Source organism: Vipera berus (assembly GCF_964194415.1).
Source record: "Vipera berus genome assembly, chromosome: 3".
Taxonomy (NCBI): Eukaryota; Metazoa; Chordata; class Lepidosauria; order Squamata; family Viperidae; genus Vipera; species Vipera berus.
In genome coordinates, this window is record NC_138204.1 from 210,667,091 (window position 1) to 210,690,991 (window position 23,901).

Here is a 23,901-nt window from a genome sequence, read left to right on the forward strand (position 1 = left end):
TTTTCTTGCAGACATTTCATGACCCAACTAGGTAACATCATCAGTGCTAGGAGGGGGTAAGGTTGTGGAGTGGAAGAGGGCTGTGGGGTCCTTGGTGCTCTCTGAGCTTGGTTGTTTTCTTGCAGATATTTCATGACCCAACCAGAGAACATCATCAGTGCACTGATGAAGTTACCTAGTTGGATCATGAAACATTTTCAAGGGAACCACGAAGCTCAGAGAGCACCAAGGAGCCCACCATTCAACTGTGAGCTCCAAATATTCTTTTTTATTGGTTGCTTAGTTTTCTTAGGGAACTGCTGCTAAGCAGCTCCAGAAGACAGTGACAGGGTTAGCTGAATAATCTTTGGGGGAAGATGATGGTGATGGCAGAAGAATTCTTTTCATAATTTCCCAGGAATTTGTTTTGAAGATGCATTGCTGGTCCTGTTTATAAGAGATCAAGCACCCAAAGTATGCTTTTGAGCATACATACCCACAGTTGCACTGTTAAAAGATCAGTTATCCTACGAGCAATTAAGCCAAAGGTTAAAAAAAAAAAGATGAAATATGAATTTTCACAGATGCATTTTACTGAACAAGCAAATAACTGCAAAATCAACTGTTCGTTTAAAAAAAAAAAGCTGGATCTGGTGAAAGTCTCTGGTTGCAATTAGAAAGATATGATTAGGAGCCCACAAGGTTTTTCAAAAGGTCATTCCAACCTGCGAGTTGGAAGATACAACAGAAGAAGCATGAAGTCTTTAATTGTCCGTGCTCCTGTCTGCCACTGTCGCCTGGACTTTTCTCGTCCTCATTTTCCTCCTACGTTTGACACAAGAGGTCTGTGCTCAGCCATGGTGAGCAAAAGAGCTTCCTAAGGAGTGTGCAAAGACACGTGCAAATTGCCTCTTCCATCTTTCCTGTTGCCCTCAGGAGACTGAGATTGCTACGTCTAAACCTCTCCTGAACGCTTGCGGGACAAATCCTTAACAGCCAATATCACAGCATCTCCAGATGTTTCACCCATGAATGGTGGCTAAGCTAGCAAACAGAAATCTAAATATCTCTCAAGGGCCCCTAGCATCTACTTGCCCACCCTTTTCCTTTCCTTCCTATTTTAGGTGAACTTTCCAGAAAACCATCTATAAAACGGGGGGGGGGGGAGGGGAGGGAAATCATCCTCAAATCTTTATATAAAAATATTCTTAAAAAAGAACAAAGAAAAGAAAATCTTCCCAGAAAAATCACTTCTCACTGCATAAAATAATGCAAAATTAATCATTTCTTCATCATAAAAACTCGACTGTCCGGCAGCATTTGATTTTCAGAGTCTCCATGCTCCTTGTCAAAGAACGGAAGAGACAGGATCTCCCATGGTAGGTCCACAAGCAGCGATGGAGGCTACGTTTTTTAAGGTCCTTTGATGTTGCTGGGCCGAGCGGCTAGGCTTGCGTAATAAGCACATTGGGAGGGGTCACATTGTCCATTGGCCCCTGGAGGTCCTGGGGGGCCCATAAGGCCAGGAGTCCCAGATTCACCTTGAGGACCTTGTGCTCCAGGAAGTCCATCTTTACCATAGCCAGGTTCACCTGGAATACCTACAAAACAAAGTGGTATGGGTAAGTGGGTTTGCTATGGGGTGGGCAAGCTTAGTAGACAAAACTACAACGTTGCAAGCCCATCTGAGCCCAACATTTCTGTTGCTAAGTGGGACATTTGTTAAAGTGAGTTTCGCCCCATTTTACAACCTTTCTTGACACAGTTGTTCAGTGAGTCACTGAAGCTGATAAGTTAGTAACACGCTTGGTAAGTGAATCTGCCTCCCCCCACTTGACTTTGCTTGTCAAAAGGTTGTAAAAGGTGATCCCATGACCCCGGGACAATGCAAAGGTCCTAAGTGTGAACCAGTTGCCAAGCATCTGAATTTTGACCACGTGATCATGGGGATGCTGCCAAGGTCACAGCTGTGAAAAGTGATCATGTTTTCAGTGCGGTGGTAACTTTGAATGGGTCACTGCTACTACCTGTAGTCCTCGACTTACAACCGTTCGTTTAGTGACCGCTCAAAGTTGCAACAGCGCTGGAAAAAGTGACCTACAACTGGTCCTCACTCATTGCAGCATGCCCAAAGTCATGGGATCAAAATTTGGGCACTTGGCAACTGACATGTATTTAACAACAGTTCCACTGTGCCGAGGTCGTGTGAATGTCATTTGTCAAATTTCCCAGTCAGCTTCCAGATTCATCACAGCTTTGCTGCATACAGTGTTAACCTTGTGAACTCTAAAGCTTCCGCCTTCCATTATGTATTCAAGATGGACAGTGATTAACATTTATACGTCACTTATATGTAAGGGTGTAGTTCTATACATATGTAGTACATAGTATGTTTAAATGGGTGTTATCTATGAGTACACTTGAGAGGAAGCAACTAAATTTCATTTTTAATGTGTGCCATTGTGCCCACAGAAAAAAAAATGACAATAAAGGTTATCTAATCTAGTCTTCCATCAAGCAAGTCAATGAAGGAAGTGTTGTGATTCAGGGTCAGCCTGTGGGTTTGGCAGTTGGGTCGGACGACTCAGAGGAGGAGGAGGGGGGTGTTGGAGAGCTTGCTGAGGGGGTTGGAGAGCTTGCTGATGAGAGCCCTCAGCCAGGCCCCTCCCACCTGGTCACGACACAGACCCAGCTGTGTGAGCCTGACAGCGTGGATGAAGATGACCCACAGCTGGCCCTGTTCAAGGACGCCCGGCGCAGGAGGCAGTCAATCAGGAGTAAACAGAGGAAGGCAATGGGGCACTTTGGAAGGAGGCAGAGAGAAGCCACGCCCTGAACTGTATAAAAGGGGAATGCGTGGGAGAGCTGGTTTGCTGAAGGCAACCGCTTGAATAGCTCCTGTTTCATGGTTCGTGTCTTGTTCTGTTTGCTTTTGTATCCATAAATTTGGCAGGCTTAGTTCCAGCCTCTTGCCTTCTTGTAAAAGGGGTTGTCCCTGCCTTTTCTGCCGGGCCGGTAGCAGGCTGGTACAGAACAGGAAGCCAGATTTGTTTAATGACCACATGAATCATTTATCAACTGCAGTGACTTGCTTAACAACCATGGCAAAACCCAATTGTAAAATTGGGTGCAACTCTCTTAACCACCACCACCTTGCTTAACAACAGAAATTCTGGCCTCAATTTTGGACATAAGCCGAGGAATACCTATACGGCAAAATTGGCAATTCAGGACACAGCGGCTTCATGCATTGCTCTGTCAATCTGTCTACAAAGCACTGCTTTAAGGAAAAAAGCGCAATCAAAGGACCAACTCAACAGTTTTCTCCATCAGCAGGGTGTTTTCTCCACCAAGAGAAAACTTGGCAGATTTTCACCCCATTTCTCAGGAACCCTTTTTTTCAAACTATGACAGCTTCTCTTTGTTTTAGCCACCTGCTTGACTTCAAACAGCTGTGCCTTTTTTTAGCAGCACCACCTGCTAAAAATGTACAAAGCAAATGGTAGAGAGAATTGTTTTCATGCTCCTAAAACCACTTATTTCTACTTCCTGAATGGAAAATGTGGACCTCTTGGAGTATTTGTCTTGTGGAAATATGGAAAAGTCAAAAGGAAGCTTTGGGTGGACATTAGAGCAGGGAAGTCAACCTCATGTCAACCGATGAACCCCAAAGTATGCATGTAAGGTCACATTCACAAATATTCAGGGCTTTTTTTCTCATAGAACGCCCAGAATGGAGTTCCGGCACCTTTTTTGGATGGAACCTTGCAGAATAGGCAAGGTGGGTTGTATGACATGTGTAAGTTCCGGCACCTTTTTCTTTTACAAAAAAAGCACTGCAAATATTTATAGAAAAAGGGCTTAGGAGAGAGAGAGAGAGAGAGAGAGAGAGAGAGAGAGAGAGAGAGAGAGAGAGAGAGAGAGAGAGAGAGAGAGAGAGAGAGAGAGAGAGAGAGAGAGAGAGAGAGAGAGAGAGAGAGAGAGAGAGAGAGAGAGAGAAAGATCATCTGTGAAAATAGGATTCCCTGATCACGAGGCAGCTGGCAACAAGGAATCTTTGAAGCTTATTGCGGAACACAGATAGTCCTTGACTTATGACTGCACTGAACCAAATTTTCTGTTGCTAACCAAGAGAGTTAAGTGAGTTTCACTCTGTTCTATGACTTTTTTTGCTGCAGCTGTAAAGTGAATCACTGCAGCTGTTAAGTTAGTCACACGGTTGTTAAGCGAATCTGACAAGAGTTTCTGACAAGCAAAGAAAAGCATTGCTTGTCAGAAGGTCACAAAAAGTGACCACATGACTCCAGGACACTTGGACAATTGCCAAGTGTCTGGATTTTTATCATGGGGGCCATGGGGATGCCGCAACGATCGTATGTGTGAAAAGCAGTCACAAGTTGCTTTTTTCAGTGTTGTTGTAACTTGGAGCAGTCATTCAATGAACTGTGGTAAAATTGAGGACTTGATCAATAAGTATTTCAAATGATGTTGTCTAGAAATTCTGCAACTTCTAGCTTGTAAGCAAACAACCAAGCTCAGAGAACACCAAGGACTACAAAGCTCAACCTGCACTACAGATATTCTCTTCTATTGGTGGTTCTGGCTTGGTCAAGTATGGGGAAAGTTGCCATCAACCACATAAATCCCTCTTTGCAGAGACTAAGCTCAACCACCCACCTGCTATTCCTGGAGGACCAGTTTCACCTCTCTGGCCAACGCCAGGATCTCCCTTCTCGCCTTTCTCTCCTCCGTCACCTGTTGGAGAAAATGAAATACATTTCAATTACAGAATCAGACTTCCACTGTTTTGCAGAGTGCAGATATAAAGCATTCTTGATCAGTACCCATTCACTCCTTATCGATACGATACCAATAGCCATCCTTCCATTTTAATTTACATGTGATCCATCCTTTTCTGTTGCTATGCTCAAATGTCAAGGCCCCAGATCTGCTCTCCTTTCCATTTTTATCCAGAAACAGGCATTACTGAGTTTTAATATACTTGCAGAAAAGAAGGTTTACTGAATGAACACAAATGGAGAAATCCGGCCTCTTTGCATTTTCCGGGAAGACCCTCATGCAGGGTTACAGAATGTGCAAAATATGGCGATTTCAAATAATGGGGCATGTTTCCCTCGTCAATGTGAAATCTTGGCTATTGCTCAGAATGTTTGAAAAAATTAGCAAGTAGAATATTTGAAAATTTCAGAATGTTTGAAAGATTAGGTGACTGGAGGCTAAACCATGTGAAGAATAATTGCCAGAACTGGGTATGTCTAGTTTAAGGAAGAGAAGGGTGAGGGGGGACATCATAGCAGCCTTCCAATATCTCAGGGGCTGCCCCAAAGAAGAGGGAGTCAAGCTATTCTCCAAAGCGCCTGAAGGCAGGACAAGAAGCCACGGATGGAAAATAATCAAGGAGAGAAGCAACCTAGAACTAAGGAGAAACTTCCTGACAGTGAGAACACTTAACCAGTGGAGCAACCTGCCTCCAGAAGTTTGGGTTGCTCCAACACTGGAGGCTTTTTAAGAAGAGATTGGACAACCATTTGTCTGAAACGGTATACGGTTTCCTGCCTGAGCAGGGGGTTGGACTAGATGACCTCCAAGGTCCCTTCCGACTTGGCTATTCTGTTAAATGTAGTCTTATTCTATATGTTTAAGGTATTTCAAGTCCCATTTGGGTGACATCGAACAGTAAAATTACCTGGAAGCTGTGCAGTCCCTCAGGGAAGGTAAGATTTCGCTGCTATTCATAAAAAACGGCCTACATTATTTTTTCAAGATCATGCAAATTTGTGAGGAAGGAGAGAAAGGCAGTTGCTTTAAGAACCAAAATAACTTGGTGAATTCTTTAAATCGGTATTTATTTATTTTTAAGTCATTGCAGAAACAAAGTTGGGCTATTTTCATTAATATTAGGGAGGTGTTCTACACTTGTTACACTTGTGGAAGATCTGAAACAATATGAACAGACTGAATGAGCACTTTTGGGAATACTTCTGAATTCGCCTGCGATTTTTCATTAAATGTGAAAATTGATTATGACAGATGGATGGACATATAGACTGCATTTAAAAGCAGAAATTTAAACACATTTGGCTCTGTCTTCTGCTATTCTACATGCTTTATCCACCCACAGTGTTTGGGGGGAAGGAAAATCTGACTTTGGTTTCAGTTGTACTATAAAAACCATATGGAGAAGAGGGTGGAAGTAACTCAATAAATTTATTTATTTTATTTATTTTATTTAATTAGGTTTCTATACCGCCCTATTCCCGAAGGACTCAGGGCGGTTTACAGGGCAATATTTAAAAGACAATATAAATTAAGATACAAATAGAATTAAAAAGAATTAAATTAATAATAGCCCAACAATAAAACAATGTTAAAACTTAAAACTAAAAACCCCCTCAGTCCAGGGGGGGTTAAAAGCTATCAAGCTGATATTCCCTTCTACCTCCTACGATGTGTCATTCCATTTGAAAATGCACATTCAGAAACGTTTTGCCATTGTGGGAAGTCAGCCCCACCCCCAGAGAAGGAAATATTACTCTGGCTTTAGACCTTCATGGTTGAACTCTATTACTGCCTCCCCCCTTTTTTTGCATTAACAGTTTAAAGCTTGTTTATCAAGTCTCCCTGACCAGATCAATTTTAATCTTGTGCCAGTAAGTGCGTTATTTACACACTTATTTATTTATTTACCCAGGAGATTTTAAGGACTTCCTCTGCGTTACAACGACAGCTACTGACTGGATTTCCAAACTCGACATTAAACTCTGAAATGTTATTTCTCTTTTCCTTTTAGGTTTTATTACTGCTTCTTTTTAAAAAATTGTTATAACTGTTTTAACTTGTAAAATATGAAGTGCTTTTAATATTGTGTGTGACCAGACATACGCTAAATAAATAAATACACACTTATGGCACAAAGGGGGATTTGTGAGAAGTCAGCCCCCCCAGAGAAGGAAATATTAAAAGGGCAGAAAAATATATTTCCTCAAAGGATCTTAAAGAGGCAGAAAAACATGCTCAGTTTTTTTTAATAGCCCCAAGTCTCCCTCCCCCAAGCAGAAACCAGCTTGGTAGAAATGCAGATGATCTTGTCAGAAAGACTGGAATCAAGAAACTGGGATTAGGAAGAAAGATCCCTAGAATCAACACCAAAAATCTAAGAGGCATCAGCCACAGCCACAGGGAAGCAGGATATGACCCTTGGGACATAATAGGATTAACCCACCACCATCAGAATACCAGAAAGGCACACCCAGACTCAGGTCATAATACGTGGCACAGGAACAACTCCAAACAAAAGGCTCCGGAGGGTATAAAAACCCACTCCCTATATATGCTCACTCTTTTTTTTTCTTCTTTTAGAGCCATATTCCCGTCTGGCTCTCCTCTTCAATAAACTGCAACCTTCTTTCTAAAGGAGTCGCCATGTTGTTTATTCCCGGCTTGGACTGAACCATGATGAGGACTTCCTTCAACACCATAATCATTTCCATTTATTTGAGAACACCCCATTTCACATTGCAAAAAGTGTCCATAGTCCTTAAAAGATCTAAACTGGAAGGAAAATTTGGACCTAAAGCTGCTTTCCAGCTAAGGAGCTACTCACCTTTTGGTCCCATAGGTCCCAATGGACCTTCTGAACCTGGTTGTCCAGGTCTGCCAGGTTGTCCTGGAGGGCCAACTCTACCAGGAGGACCTTCTTTTCCAGGTGATCCAGGAGGCCCTGGTCTACCTTGGGGTGCTTTGATTTGGGATGGCTGCAACTGACTTATGAGGTAGGGCAGTCTGGCTGCAGGGGAGGAAAAAAAACACACGGAGACACACAGAGAAGAATGAGAGAAAATATTCTTAATGAATAGATAACAATAACAATAACAATAATTTGGAAGGGACCTTGGAGGTCATCTAGTCCAACCCCCTGCTAAGGCAGGAAACCCTATACCATTTCAGACAAATGGCTGTCCAGTCTCTTCTTAAAAACTTCCAGTGTTGGAGCATTCACCAGTTCTGGAGGCAGGTTGTTCCACTGGTTAATTGTTCTAACTGTGAGGAAATTTCTCCTTAGTTCTAGGTTGCTTCTCTCCTTGACTAGTTTCCATCCATTGCTTCTTGTCCTGCTTTCAGGTGCTTTGGAGAATAGCTTGACTCCCTCCTTTTTGTGGCAACCCCTGAGATATTGGAACACTGCTATCATGTCACCCCTCACCCTTCTCTTCATTAAACTACACATACCCAATTCCAGCAACCGTTCCCTATATGTTTTAGCCTCCATCCCCCAATCATCTTTGTTGCTCTTCTCTGTACTCTTTCTAGAGTCTCAACATCTTTTTTACATCGTGGTGACCAAAACTGGATGCAGTATTCCAAGTGTGGCCTTACCAAGGCATTGTAAAGTGGTATTAATACTTCACGTGATCTTGATTCTATCCCTCTGTTAATGCAGCCTAGCACTGTGTTGGCTTTTTTGGCAGCTGCAGCACACTGCTGGCTCATATTTAAGTGATTGTCCACTAGGACTCCAAGATCCCTCTCACAGTTACTACAATTGAGCAAGGTACCACCTATACTATACCTGTGCATTTGATTTTTCCTGCCTGACGCAGAGAAAAAAAGCCACGTGACAGCAGGTGACTGGCCAAATATCTTTCTGCAACGAATCATAAAATTGTAGGTTTGGTCTTTGGGAGAGAGAGGAAGTTTTTATTCCCCATTTTTTTTGAACAAGACAAGTTGCAAAGTCGTGTGCAGAAGGAGCGATGTGAAAAAGTTTTGCTTACAAGCTCACAGTGATATCCTTAGGGGTAGTTGTGACACCCTCAGGAGCACAGAGCAAGTAACAGCTGGGCTTGAAACACACAGCCTGCCTTTTTAAATGTTCCAAAGAGAACAAGAAGAAGAAAAGGAAAAAAAAAACCCTCACAACTGTGAAGTAATAAATAACAATGCACCTTTATATTAATGTGCTTCTTCCACCAAGTGAAGACATTTTTATTTTCCCTGGGAAATTATTTTGAAAAATGCTTTAGTTTGCAGAATATTTTTAGCCGCTGCCGCATAGCATTGTTATTTTTTTTTCTTTCTTTCATGCATATTTTACTATTTTATGATATTTATTATTTACCACTCTATAATCTACTGAGGAAAGGGCAGCATGCAAAGCTTCTCCTTAACACCGAATTCAGAAACTATAAGAAAAGCAATGGCTGTATGCATGTTAGAAACAGCCACCCCCAGAAACCCAAATGAATTAATTTGGCAATGTTGTAGAGAACAATTAGATTTAAAAAAAAATAACAAGAACAAAATTAAAAGAAATGCTCTTACTAGTGTCTACTATCACAGATCCACTGGAGAAGAATTTGCTTTATCAATCAGAATAGAGCTGGATGGGACCTTGGAGGTCTTCTAGTCCATCTCCCTGCTCAGGCAGGAGACCCAATACCATTTCAGACAAATGGACATCTTGTCTCTTCTTAAAAGCCTCCAATGATGAAGCACCCACAACCTCTAAGGGCAAACAATTCCAACTAATTACTCTGTTAGGAAATTTCTGCTTAACTCCAGGTTGCTTCTCTCCTTGATTAGTTTCCATCCATTGTTTCTTGTCCTGCTTTCAGGTGCTTTGGAGAATACTTTGACCCCCCCTGACCCCCCCTTTCTTCTTTGTGGCAGCCCCTCAAATACTGGAATACTGCTATCATGTCACTCCTAGTCCTTTTCTCTAGTCTATCCAAACCCAATTCCTGCAACCAAATCAAAGAGGCATGAGAGAATAGTAGTGGGAAATCTTAATTACATTGATACTTGTTTGGAAACTGCTAGACAAAGTCCTTCCAGCAATTCTTGCCTTGCCCTGCCTTGATTACAACTTTGTCTTTCAGAGGAAGGGGAGAAGCTGAGTGTCCAACACCTCTGATTTTACTGGGGAAAAAATGAAAACCGAAGAAACCCTGGGAGAGAATGACCAAGCAATTCAACAGATTTTTTGATTCTGAGCTAAACCACTTATATAAAACCAGTGCTTTTTTTGTAAAAGAAAAAGGTGTTGGAACTCACACGTGTCATACAACCCGCCTTGCCTATCCTACAAGGTTCCATCCAAAAAAGGTGCCGGAACTCCGTTCTGAGCGTTCTATGGCAAAAAAAAGCCCTGCATAAAACACATGAAGAACGATTGCAGGAATTTGACAAGTCTAGTCTAGAGAAAAGAAGAATGAAGGGTGATATGATAGTAGTGTTCCAATATTTGCAGGACAGCCACAAAGAAGAGGGGGGGAAGGGGTCGACGTATTTTCCAAAGCACAAAGAAAACAAGACAAATAGAGAGAAGCAATCTAAAACTAAGTAGATATTTCCTAACAGTGAGAACTTCTTCCCTTCAGAAGTTGTAGATGCTCCATCACTGGAGACTTTTAAGAAGAGACTGGAAAGGTATAGGGTCTCCTGCCTGAGCAGGGGGTTGGACTAAAAAACCACTAATGTCCCTTCCAACTCTGTTATTCATAGCTTAGACTTCAGAAAGGGGAATTTTAATTAACCTAGAACAGTGATGGCGAACCTTTTAGAGACCGAGTGCCCAAACTGCAACCCAAAACCCACTTATGTATCATCAGGTGCCGGGTGGGCGTGGCCCATTGGGTGGGCGTGGCTGCGGTGGTAACGGCAGACTGGGTGGGACTAAAAAGTTCAATCAATTCCCACTTTGCGAGATCTTGTTTTTTCCCGCGAGAAGTTGAAATTGATTGATTGATTGAACCTTTTTTTTTTTTTGCACACGGCGGCGGAGGCCTAAAGCAAAAAGGTTTTATAAAACCCAGCTGAAGGCCTAGGACTGGGGCAACGGCATGCGTGTCCACAGAGAGGGCTCTGCGTGCCACCTGTGGCACACGTGCCATAGGTTCACCACCACGGACTTAGAACAATAATATATAGAATCCACGGCAGGGGAAGCTAGTGGGAAAAGGAGAACAAGATAGATGGAGGCGTGTGTGTGTATTTAAAAATAGAATTAGAAAGTTCCAAAAAAAATTAAACAATGTAGCTAAAAAAAAAAAAAGCTTAAGAAATTTCAAGGGCAAATATACGGTAGGAGGTGAAAAGTCGAAAAGAAAAGGTATTGACAGGCAAGAATTTTAACATTCCAAGGAATGCTAAAGGGGCTTATTATCTTTTCTATTATCTATATATTTGCTAGAAGGTGAAAACAATAGGATGACACACATCAAAAGCATTTTGTTTATTTATTTATCAAAATTATGCACTGCTTATCTCACTACGGCAGTGACCTTAGGTGCTTTACAAATAAAAAAAATATATAAAATCCATATAAAAAGAGAGAAAGTCAGAGACACAATTAAAAAGCATAGCACTGTTTAGTTTTGTACAATATAAAAGAGAAGCAGAAAACTCCTTCCTTCCTTCCTTCCTTCCTTCCTTCCTTCCTTCCTTCCTTCCTTCCTTCCTTCCTTCCTTCCTTCCTTCCTTCCTTCCTTCCTTCCTTCCTTCCTTCCTTCCTTGCTCTTCTGATCCTCTTTAGCCTGTTGGAATCACTCACCCACTTTTGGACTTCATAATACAAGTCCTTACCATCAAGCTGTTTTCCTAACTCTTCTTGGATGAGTCTTCGCAATGTTTCTGTTGATGGAGGATCTCCCTAGCAGACAAAGAAGATGCCTTAAGATACCAGAGCTTAAAATACGGATGCTTATGAATGAGTTTAATTCCTTTTTTAAGCAGCTAAAAAAGTTTGTCCTATTTTTCTAAAGCTAAAATGTGTAATACAGTAGCATTTTTAAAAAAAAAAAGACTTTAGGAGGCACATTCTAGCATTTCAAAGACTTCAGAGGGCCTTTGGTAACAAACCTGTGAAAGAATAGGAGTAACTACTGTGTAATAATTCTAAATGGATCCAACTTTAATTGCAGGAAAGGGTTAGGCATGCTGTATTTGCAAGAAGATGGAATCATTCATGAAGGAAGCATGAGCTTGTTCCTCAATATTTCTCTATCTTAATAGCATGTAAATGCTATAATATATCCATTTGGCGAGGCCAACAATGGTTTTGAAGGCATTTTATGATTCCGAAGGAAACCTAAAACCCAAACCGCATTTCTTCCAGAAGCTATTCTTCAAATTGGTCCTTTGCAGGAATTCCAAATACTCCAGTCTTATCAAATTCTTCCTGGGGCCCTCAACAATATGTGAAAATAACTAGGCTGCCAATAATTGATAACAATGAATAGTTCACATCGCAATGGACATGAACTATTGGGTAATGATCCAACAATAGTTTTTTTTTTAAAAAAAATATTCTGCTGCATTTCGTAGTGGATGAGTTAAAAATAATAATAAAATACAGCAGGTAAGAGGCATACAGAGGCCTCTGCAGCAAGGCATGATTTCAACGAAGGTAAAATCAAGCCAGCCTTTGTATCATAACCTCGCCACGTGTTCAATTACTTGGTTGCCTGCCCAGTGGCGGACATTTTGGGGTAGCCAACCCAAAGTACATTTCCCCCTAAACTCACTCTAGGCCCAGGAAAACCAGGTTGTCCTGGAGGACCAGAAGGACCAACTTGTCCTGACTCTCCTGATGGTCCCGGGGGACCCATTAATCCTGTGTGTCCTTTGCGGCCGGGAACTCCTGGATCACCTGGTGGTCCCTTTACTCCTGCAGGGCCTCTTTCACCTTTGGCTCCAGGATCTCCCTGATGGAGAAAAAAAAGAGATAGATTGGATTGAAATAAACAAATATATATATAAGAAGGAAGCAGAAGCCACCAGCCTGATGATGACGGATGGGATTCCGTCGAAACGTCGCCCCTACACCTTTAGTTCTACGCGGGGAAAAACCCGAATAACCAAAGAGATATATATATATATATATATATATATATATATATATATTTGATTGATTGAGACCCATTTCACTTCAAATCGCTCCTTCCCCCTCTTCCTCTTCCTCTTCCTCTTCCTCTTCCACTTCCTCCTCCTCCTCCTCTTCCACCTCTTCCCCGCTACCATTTTTCTGCAAGTGCGGGATCCTGTTTGTTTTTTTCCAGATCAACCGAGTTTTCATCCATTGGTTGCTAAGGGATTTGGTTGCTAAGGGATTTGGTTGCCAAGGGATTTACCAACCCGCTTCTCACCTGAGCCTGACATCCTGGGCTCAAAGAGAAGAACTGGCCCAATGTCGCCAGTTAGATTTTACGCCTAAGGTGTGACTAGAGCTAACTGGGTTTCTAGCTTAGTGTCTTAATCACTAAATCAACCTGGCTCTCTAATTAAGCAAATAAAGGGTGATACCTCTTCAGTGGAGAGCCATTAAAAATGCTGGATGGATAAACCAGACCCTACCACTTTAGGTAATATGGTGGGGGGTGGGAAAGCAGGTTGTAGAGTCACTCGTCTTCCATGGAACTCTTAACTTGCTGCAAATGTCCTTTCTGGGTAAACAGGGAGAGCTTCATCCATTACAATCAGGAAATGAGGCTATCAGTTATCAGAATAATAGAATAGAATAGAACTGGAAGGGACCTTGCAGGCCTTCTAGTCCAACCCCCTGGTCCAACAGGAAACCTTATACCATTGCAGACATGTGGTTGTCCCATCTTTTCTTCAAAACCTCCAGTGACAGTCAGGGACCTGAGAATCCTTCAAATTGTGAAATTATAGAATAGAATAGAGCTGGAAGGGACCTTGGAGGCCTTCTAGTCCAGCCCCCTGCTCAAGCAGGAGAACCTACACCATTTCAGACAAGTGACTGCCTAGTCTCTTCTTATAGCTGGGGTGACGAACAATCGGAATGGCATTGGTTCAGAAATAGCAAGAATTTGTTTAAAGGTAAAGGTTCCCCCGCACATGCGTGCTAGTCGTTTCCGACTCTAGGGGCCGGTGCTCATCTACGTTTCAAAGCCGAAGAGCCAGCGCTTGTCCAAGGACGTCTCCGTGGTCATGTGGCCGGCATGACTAGATGCCAAAGGCGCACGGAACACTGTTCCCTTCCCACCGGAGTGGTCCCTATTTTTCTACTTGCATTTTTTATGTGCTTTCGAACTGCTAGGTTGGCAGAAGCTGGGACGCGTAACAGGCGCTCACTCTGTTACGCGGCACTCGGGATTCGACCCGCCAAACTGCCGACCTTCTGATCGACAAGCTCAGTGTCCTAACCCACTGAGCCACCGCGTCCCTAAGAATTTGTTTACCTATGAACAAATACAGTATGATTGCACGCCAACTGCTATTGAATTGTCCACAGAGGGCTGACCCTGACATTTGGGTTTCGGTTTAAAATTTTGGGATAGGAAGGAAGCTCTCATACTTACCCTATCCCCTTTTTGTCCGTGTTCTCCTGGACTGCCTGAGGTGCCCTGAAAAGACAGGAGGGTTCTAAAGACCAGCAATAAAGCTAATATTTTGTCTGTATGTGTGTCATCTCTCTTTCACCGATACATACTAATGTGAAAGGGAACATTAATTATATTGCATGAATTATAAAAGTGTTTATAGTAGCAAGCAGATTATTATTTTTTTGGGGGGGGAAACAGCTTCGGAGGTGTTTGCAGTTTGCAGTCACTCTCAGTAGCACTCATAAATCAACTTTTTTTTTAATGTGAGGAAGGTAGCACAATACACACCTCTTTCCCTGGGACCCCCTTTTCACCTGCTTCTCCCTATGGAAAAGAACGATAAACCAGATTATGCAGCATGGCAAATAATCTACAACAGTGTTTCTCAGACTTTGCAGCTTTAATAGGCTTCAACTCCCAGAATACACACATTTTATAGCTGTCAAGTTTGGGAAAACCTGATCTTCAGTTTGGTTTATAAGGGGGGGGGTCAGTTTTTCTCTTTTTTATTTTTTTGGTATTTTATTTTTTTAATTTACTTTGTTCGCCGATTTTTTTTTCTTTCGTTAACATGTAGGTGTGTACATACACACATGCACAGGCATACACAAAAGATGTACACACACATACAAACGTGTATGTGTGTGTATATATGCATGCATGCATGTATGTATGTATGCTAAGAAATAACACTGTGCAATGGGGATGTTAACTTTAAGCCATTCATTAATTCATTCATTTATATTTCACAGTTCTTAACCACCCATTTCTCTTGGAGATTGATTACCTACATTACATAGCAAGTAACTTGCAAGTCACAAATGCGTTCTTTAAAAAAAAACAAAATCCCCTTTCCAACAGAAAGGAAAAGCCAACTTTGTCTTGGGTTGGAAGCTGAGTAGGGCTAGAACTGTTTAGGAGACCATCAAGGTATCCCAAGATAGATGAGAAGTCAAAGGAATATCTTGAAAGATGGCAATGGTTAACCCCTTCATCGCTATTGCAAAGGAAGGTATAAAAATATTCTTGCAGAGTTAAAACCAACTCCTATTCATCTTTACCTTACCTTAATGAGCACTTCCTAATTACTCTACGTTCTCATTTTAACACCAGCATGGCCATCATCAATTTGCTACTTACAGGAAGTCCTCGTGGCCCAATGAAACCAGGAACGCCTGGGCTACCAGGTTCACCTTTGCTTCCCTTGGCGCCCTTGGGGTGAAAAAGAGAAGACACAAAGGCTAAAGAATACTCTGATCACTATCATTCTGAAAGAAGAAGGTTAAACTCAAGAAGCACTTTCTGCCCCAATCCTGCAAATCATAACAAACACAATGACTTGCCAGAAGCAATCAAAGTGGTAACATTTGCACATTATCTTAATGACCGCACAACACGCTTATTATTTATTTATTATTTATTAAACTTGTTGTTAGCTGCAAAGTCATGTCCGACCCATCGCGGCCCCATGGACAATGTTCCTCCAGGCCTTCCTGTCATCTACCATCTTCTGGAGTCCATTTAGGCTCACGCCTACTGCTTCAGTGACTCCATCCAGCCACCTCATTTATATATGACTTATTACTTGAATGAGAGATGCTGATGACGTCTCCCAAGCAAAACTTTGGTAAATAATTAATTTTAGATACTTCTTTGAGACACCCGTGGAAAAATGTGGCATCTCTTGGTTCTGGTGACCACTAGATGTGGACAAATCAATACATCAGACACTCTTCTCCTTTAGGGAGAACTTTAATTTAGGGAAAGGATGGACATTCTGCAAGCTTAAGACTTCCTGTGGTTTTATCCACAAACTGTTCTCAAAAGTAGTGATCAAAAGTAATGATTTTATTTTGAGATTATATTACAAATGCATATGTCAGCTACTCCCAAATAACTCTGCCAGGCCTGCTATGATTTTGATATTAAAACCATCTAGACCACAGTATATTTTTAAAAATCTCAAATTGACTTTAAAAAAATACATTTTGAGCCCTATCCTGGGCTGAAGGGCGGGGGGAGCAGGCTAGACTGAGCTCCAATAGCAGTTCCTTCATAGCATATGAAAAATCCACCAATTTTGCGACAAGATTTGAGTGTCTATACGAGAACAGATAATTATTGCAAAATAGTTTGGGCCAAATGTATGTTAGCCTTAGCATATCAAAATGAGCACTTTGATTAGGCCTTGAAAAGCAACCAGCAACTGTTATACTTATTTTCACACATCAATAAGATTAGAGACATCTTAAGAATGCTCTTTCTTGGAGTTTTGACAAGGGCAATTTGATTCCAGTAAGAATCTGTCCAATTTTATCACAGTGTCATGACCTATAAGTTCTCATCAATCCCCAAAGCATTCTTTCACATTTCCTGCCATGGATAAATTATTCTGGTCTATTTCCTATCTACTTAATACTTTATTCCAATCCCCTACTCATCCCCTAGGATGGCTGTCAAGCTTCCATTTGAACTGCTCTTATTTTTAAATCCATTATTATAGATCTTGCTTTCCAAAATAAGAGAATAGAAGAGGGCTATCTTCTGTGTCATCTGAAGAACACTAACTTCAAGAGGTTTTCTCCATGTACAGCTAAAATCAAGGCCTGTCATTCTTAGTAGCTATTCCTACAATCTTGTTGTATACAGGCATCTGCCGGGATGGGACAACCAATGTCATACATTTTATCCTGCACATGACACGAATAATGCATGGTTAACTATGCAGGTTACAAAATGACGTCATGATGCATATGGCCTCACTGTAACTGCTGTGCCAAAGGTACTTTTTCAAAAGACAACCGGATTTTCTTGTTTTTCCTTGAAGACATTTTGCAAGACATCCAAGAAGCTTCTTTAGTTCTGACAGTTCTGACTGAAGCTTCTTGGATGAGAAGATGAAATATCTTCAAGGGAGGAAAAAAGAAAGAAAGTTCAATTGCCTTTTGGAAAAGCATCTTTGGAACAACCATGACCTGGATGACTGAGAATCTCCACAGACATACAGCTGCTGGGGTTGCCTATGCTGTTGTGAGTTCATACTTGTGATGGAGATGGTAAATACAGTACTTACTGGGTTACCTGCAGGACCAGGTTCCCCGGTGGCACCTGGAGGTCCAGTCTTGCCCTAAAGAAAGGAAGACAACAATCAATCTCAAAGTATATGAAGAACCTCAATGAATGGCACCAAAGTCCTATGACCATCCAAATTCATGATATTTTTGATAATTTTCAATATCTACAAAAGGAAAGGAGAGGAGAGGAGAGGAGAGGAGAGGAGAGGAGAGGAGAGGAGAGGAGAGGAGAGGAGAGGAGAGGAGAGGAAGGGGAGGGAGGAAGAGGAAGAGGAAGGAAAGGATGCCTCTGTCCCATGCAATCATCATTAATTAACCCCAACCAAAGCAAATTTTTCACTTCACTACATCTTCACAGCATAGGATCTATATACATAAATTATCCCGAAGACTTGGAGACTGTAAGAGGTCTCCTAGAATCAGAAGGAGATGTTCATCTCAGAACAACTCGTTCACTAGGCAAAGTAACTCACTGCTATTCCTCGAAGACCCCGGGGTCCTTCTGGTCCCACAGGCCCTGGATCTCCCTGGAACAGAAGAGAGCAAAAAATAATATATATCATACATTATAGCCTCATTGAAGGTTAAGAAAGTGAGAATCCAAAGATATCTTAGAACTCAAAAAAAACACCCTCAAAAATGATTCCTGTGCCTGATGGCCACAGATCCAACCTGTTATGGAGGCAGACATTTTTAGAACATAGAATCATAGGCTTGGAAGGGACCGTAGAGGTCTTCTAGGACTTGGTCAATCAACCCCCAGCTATTTTTGAAAATCTCCAGCAGTGGAGCTCCCACAGTTCTGGGAGGCAAACTATTCCATTGGTTAATTGTTCTCACTGTCAGAAAATTTCTCCTTACTTCTAGCTTGGATGTCTCTTTAACAGGTTTTCCAGCTATTACCTCTTGTCCTGCCTCTGGTGCTCTGAAGAATAAGTCAAACCCCTCTTCTCTATGACAGCCCAAGTACTGGAAGGCAGTTATCATGTCCTCTCTCATTCTTATCTTTGATATTGCTTTACTTCTTTAGTCTTTACCTCTGGAGGCTATTTCAGAAACAACCCACATCTTAACGATGCTCCGTGATTATATTGTAATGTTAAAACAGGAGGATGAGCTATGGAGTTGATGAGAGTCAGGATACAAATTTAATAAAATAAATCAGTACAGAATGACTGTCAGATGGTAGACTTTTGGACTGTCAGATGGTGGACTTTTAGAAATATTGTTAGTATTACCAGTAGTTTTAATCACTTTTGAAGAGCTTTCATTGTGCTTAACACTTACATCTTTTCCTGATTGCCCCTCCCGGCCCGGAGTTCCAGGTTGACCTGGTTCTCCCTGTAATAAAGAAAAAAGGATGAAGAAAAACAAAATTTAGAATTCTTATATGCCTTGTGTGGTATGGAATCCCACACTTTATTTGCTGTATATAGTTTAAGATTGCTTCTATGCCATTTTCTTTTCTTTTATGATCTCATTCCTGATTTTATCTCTTCTGGTCACTCCAGCATCTTTCCTCAAACATTTCATTTCTGTGGTAACTATTTTTTTTTTTAATGTTTTATTGTTAGGGTCCATATTTGACACTGGTAACATAGGGTGGGGATGGATATGCTTTGTATGAGGTACTTCTTGATAGATAGATAGATAGATAGATAGATAGATAGATAGATAGATAGATAGATAGATAAATAGATAGATAGATAGATAGATAACCTTTATTGTCATTTTTACTGTGAGCACAAAGGCACACATTAAAAATGAAATTTACATCCTTTGTGTGTGCAACATTGCATATCAACTTTCAAAAGGGAACAATTAACCCCATGGTTATTTTACATGGTTTCAATCTCTACATTTTCTTCTTCAGAAATCCAGTGGATTCCATTTTCTCCATCCCCAAAGATATAAGGGGCAACAGTGACCTCCCCCCCAAAAAAAAACCCCACATTTTTGCACCCAATTATACTTGTGCATATCTGTATTACTTACTCTCATGCCAGGATTTCCTGCATCTCCTCTTGGACCCTTAAAACCCTGAAATAAAGAAATAGAATGGAAATCTGTAAATATTCTCCCTACAAAACTGAGCCCCTGAAAATGGTTCCTTAACCTCCTCCCAACCTTTGACTCAATCTCCATTCTCATATTCCTTTTCTCTTTATATCTCTCTATCTCATTTCCTTGAGATGGTGTCTAGTTTGCTTCCAAGTTTAAAGAGAGAGCCTGACACACATGGAATACAACAGACACAGAGACAGCAGTGAGTTCCATGGTGAGACAATATTTGGGAAGTATTATTGGGCAATAATGGGTCCAATTCAAAGTGTGCTGGTTCTCGCCTTCAAAGCTCTACATGTCTTGGGAACAGGTTAGTTCAGGGGTAGGCAACCTTGGCTCTTTTATGACTCGTGGACTTCAACTCCCAGAATTCCTGAGCCAGCATGGCTCAGCATGGAAACCTCTCCCTTTCCCCTCAGCATGGCTGGCTGAGGAATTCTGGGAGTTGAAGTCCATGAGTCATAAAAGAGCCAAGGTTGTCTAACCCTGGGTTAGTTGAAGGACTGACTTGTTCCAGTCACTTCTACCTAAACCAACCCAAGAGATGAAGTACGAAATGTTACGGGTCTCCTCTCTTAAAGAGATCCTTCTAGCGGGACCAAGAAGAAGGACCTTCTCTGTGGTGACCTCCTCCCTGTAGAATATCATGCCTACAGAGATAAGATTGCCCCCCACTTTAACATGCTTTCTCAAGGCCCTAAAGATGTGGTTTGGCCAATGGGCCTGTGGACCTCTGAATGGGATGGAGCCTACCAAGTGCCTCATTTGATTGTTGTTGTTTGATTGGGTGGGGGGTATTGCTTTTTTATTCTTTTTGCATTGGGCTTTTATCTTTGTAAACTGCCCAGAGTCACTGAGAGTGGGCCTACACATCAAACACTCCACTGAGAATGATCTCGCTGAAAAAAAGTCAACACTTTTCCCTCGATGCTACCCCCTCCCCCAAGGGCTGGAAAACTTTGAATAGCATTCACACATTACATGGCATTTGTCAAAACTCCCTGTTTAAATGGGGCAGAGTATCCTCCCCTGAATGTGGTTCCTCATCAGACACTGGATCATAGAGTGACCAGCTTTCATTTGAGAGCTTATACAGGACGAAAAGCAGATTTTGTCCCACTAATAAATACTGTACTTCATTAGATAAATGGCCTAGATATTTGTGTGTAAAGCACTTATTTTATTTTATGAACTAATGTATTTTGAAATGTAGCTTATAACTTAATAGACAGCTCCTTGTTTTGTTTTGTTTTTACATTTTACAAAACGGAGCACACATTTTTATCTTGGAATAATAATAATAATAATAATAATAATAATAATAATAATAATAATAATAATAATAATAATAATAATAATAATAATAATTTGGAAGGATCATTGGAGGTCATCTAGTACAACCCCCCACTTAGGCAGGAATCCCTATAACAGGGGTAGACAACCTTGCCTCTTTTATGACTCGTGGACTTCAACTCCCAGAATTCCTGAGCCACACGGCTCAGCTTGGAAACCTCTCCCTTTCCCCTCAGTACGGCTGGCTCAGGAATTCTGGGAGTTGAAGTCCACGAGTCATAAAAGAGCCAAGGTTGCCTACCCCTGCCCTATACCATTTCAGACAAATGGCTGTCCAGTCTCTTCTTAAAAACTTCCAGTGTTTAAGTATTCACAGCTTCTGGAGGCAGGTTGTTCCACTGATTAATCATTCCCACTGTCAGGAAATTTCTCCTTAGTTCTAAGTTGCTTCTCTCATTATATCACTATGTGTTCTTTTTATAATCTGTACTGCTGCTATCCATGTATTTCATGCCATTTGTTAAATTAAAAAAAAAAGTTTATTTATTCTGTCCCTGAACAGCCTGCAATGGGACTTACTGGTGGTCCTCTGGCCCCTTCTTGGCCTGGTAGCCCCGGTTCTCCAGGCTTACCCTGAAAAAGTCAAAGCACATTTAGAATAAATTCTTGTACTGCTAAGCCATAAATCAGATTTCCATACTGCTTTGGCATAGTTTACACAATGCACAATGCCACACAAAAAAACAATGCATTTTGAGGGAGCTGTGGAACATTTTGACCAATGATAATGTGGCACGGTTCTTATTTACTTATTTATATCTTGCCTTTATTATTTTCACAAATAACTAAAGGCAGCAAACACATCCCACAGACTTCCCTCCTCCAATTTTCTCCACTTTGTGAGGTGGGTTTGGCTGAGGGAAAGTGACTAGCCCAGGGGTAGGCAACCTCGGCTCTTTTATGACTCGTGGACTTCAACTCCCAGAATTCCTTAGTCAGCTGATTCAGGAATTCTGGGAGTTGAAGTCCATGAGTCATAAAAGAGCCGAGGTTGCCTACTGCTGGACTAGCCCAAGGTCACCCAGCTGAAAACAAATGAAGTCCAATCCACCCCAATTTTTCGGGATATATTAAAGAGAAACTGATTCTAAAGTGCTGAACGTAAATCCTATGATTGTGATCAAATGAATCTGTCAGGCCAAACTGAAAACAGCAACAACAACCAAGGAATATTCTCTATCTTCCTATACAGCAGACTTCAACTAGCAAGTTGGCTTTGTTTAGTCTACATTCTCAACTGTCATGGGTCTCACTTATTCAGAGTTTTTCTTCTGAGACTAAATGCCATTTTAGTTCCCTCACTGAGTGACATACAAATGTACGACAGCATAGCATGAAAAGTCTCTTTCCTCACCCAAATTTATGAATATAAGGAGAGACTGTGACATCGTAGTCAAAGAACAAAGAACAGTGACAGAGAACAATAGATGATCATATTAACAACAAACTATCTTCTTACTGGTTCCCCAGGTGATCCCGGCTTGCCATCTTTGCCATCATTTCCAGATACACCCTAAAACAGAACCCAAATTGATAAACAAGATTAAAGATGCAAAGACATTCTGCAATATTTTTTTGGGGGGAGGTGCTTATGACAATAAAAGAAAAAACTGACCAAAGATGACTATTTTAGCAAAATTAGACAAAATTAGACTATATAAGGTAAAGGTAAAGGTTCCCCCACACATGCGTGCTAGTCGTTTCCGACTCTAGGGGCCGGTGCTCATCTCCGTTTCAAAGCCGAAGAGCCAGCGCTTGTCCGAGGATGACTCTGTGGTCATGTGGCCGGCATGACTAGATACCAAAGGCGCACAGAACGCTGTTACCTTCCCACCGTAGTGGTCCCTATTATTATACTTGCATTTTTACATGCTTTCGAACTGCTAGGTTGGCAGAAGCTGGGACGAGTAACAGGTGCTCACTCTGTTACGCGGCACTCGGGATTCGACCCGCCAAACTACCAATCTTCTGATCAACAAGCTCAGTGTCCTAACCCACTGAGCCACCACATCTATAGACTATATACCCAGTAGCAAACCTGCCAACTCCATGCTGTGGAAAATCCATAGAGAAAAACTAGGCTGTATGAAAAGGAGCAAGTCAAACCAACTAAGGGTTTGTTGCTTTAGTGTCCCAGCCAATGAAATGCATAATGTACGTGCACACCAAATAATACTTCACTTATCTAAAATGATGTATCCCCTTTCATAGATAAACACCTCAAACGCGTCAGGCCATGCTTCCAACAGTGGAGCAAAAAGTGGTTAATGAGTTCGTTAATGGTGTTTACTGCAGTTTAGTTCCATGCCAATATGACGATGGTGTTATGTTTTCAGTCAGAATAACAGAACAATAGAGTTGGAAGGGACCTTGGAGGTCTTCTAGTCCAACCCCTTATTCTGGCAGGAAACCCTATACCATTTCAGACAAATGGCTGTCCAGTCTCTCCAGCATTAGAACATCCTGTGAGTTGGGGGGTGGGGGCACGAAGTGAGGCTCAGCCAATCTCAATGTATACATGGTTGTACTTTGACAATAAAGGTTCATTCAATCCACAACTTCTGGAATCAAGTCCTTCCACTGATTAATTGTTCTAATTGTCAGGAAATTTCTCGGTCAAATTTCCTCTCTAAGTGTCCTACTGTTGGTAATTCTATGGATCAGGTCTCTCCACATCTTCTGATCTTGCACTACTTCTTTGAGTTGTTGTATGCTTTGGCTGGTGTTCATGTTCTTTGGCGGCCTGGTCTTTTCACTGCTAACTCTTCCAAACACAATTTCTTTCTCCAGTGATTTCCCCCTCATGAAGTGTCCAAAGTAAGTGAGATGCAGTTTTGTGCTGTTGCCCCATGCTAACATAGCTTCACACATTTATACACCTGACCAAAAATTGATATTCTGTTTGACAGGAAGCTTTTTAGAGTACATAGTCTTCCAGTTATGATTCTACACTGGAGTCTTTTTCGCTAACTCAACCTCTGAGGTTTTGCTCACAGTCAGATATCCCTGTACTAAAATTCAAACCACCCCCATGCCTCATAGTTCTATTATCTTTTACCGCAAGG

The 23,901-nt window shown here is 41.5% G+C and overlaps 1 protein-coding gene across 1 annotated transcript in view; it reads right to left on the reverse strand.

Moving 5' to 3' along the window:
• Window positions 1–1,392: 1,392 nt before the first annotated feature.
• The window catches only part of COL22A1 (collagen type XXII alpha 1 chain), a gene marked incomplete at both ends in the record, with an annotated part of 165,547 nt that continues 143,038 nt past the window's right edge, over window positions 1,393–23,901 (reverse strand). The window contains 14 exons of the mRNA XM_081324712.1: window positions 1,393–1,580; window positions 4,657–4,734; window positions 7,604–7,786; window positions 11,584–11,650; window positions 12,525–12,704; window positions 14,322–14,366; window positions 14,634–14,669; window positions 15,486–15,557; window positions 17,419–17,472; window positions 17,893–17,946; window positions 18,707–18,760; window positions 19,415–19,459; window positions 21,356–21,409; window positions 22,296–22,349. Coding sequence (XP_081180838.1) covers window positions 1,393–1,580; window positions 4,657–4,734; window positions 7,604–7,786; window positions 11,584–11,650; window positions 12,525–12,704; window positions 14,322–14,366; window positions 14,634–14,669; window positions 15,486–15,557; window positions 17,419–17,472; window positions 17,893–17,946; window positions 18,707–18,760; window positions 19,415–19,459; window positions 21,356–21,409; window positions 22,296–22,349 — 1,164 coding nt within the window. The remainder of the gene's footprint in view (window positions 1,581–4,656; window positions 4,735–7,603; window positions 7,787–11,583; window positions 11,651–12,524; window positions 12,705–14,321; window positions 14,367–14,633; window positions 14,670–15,485; window positions 15,558–17,418; window positions 17,473–17,892; window positions 17,947–18,706; window positions 18,761–19,414; window positions 19,460–21,355; window positions 21,410–22,295; window positions 22,350–23,901) is intronic.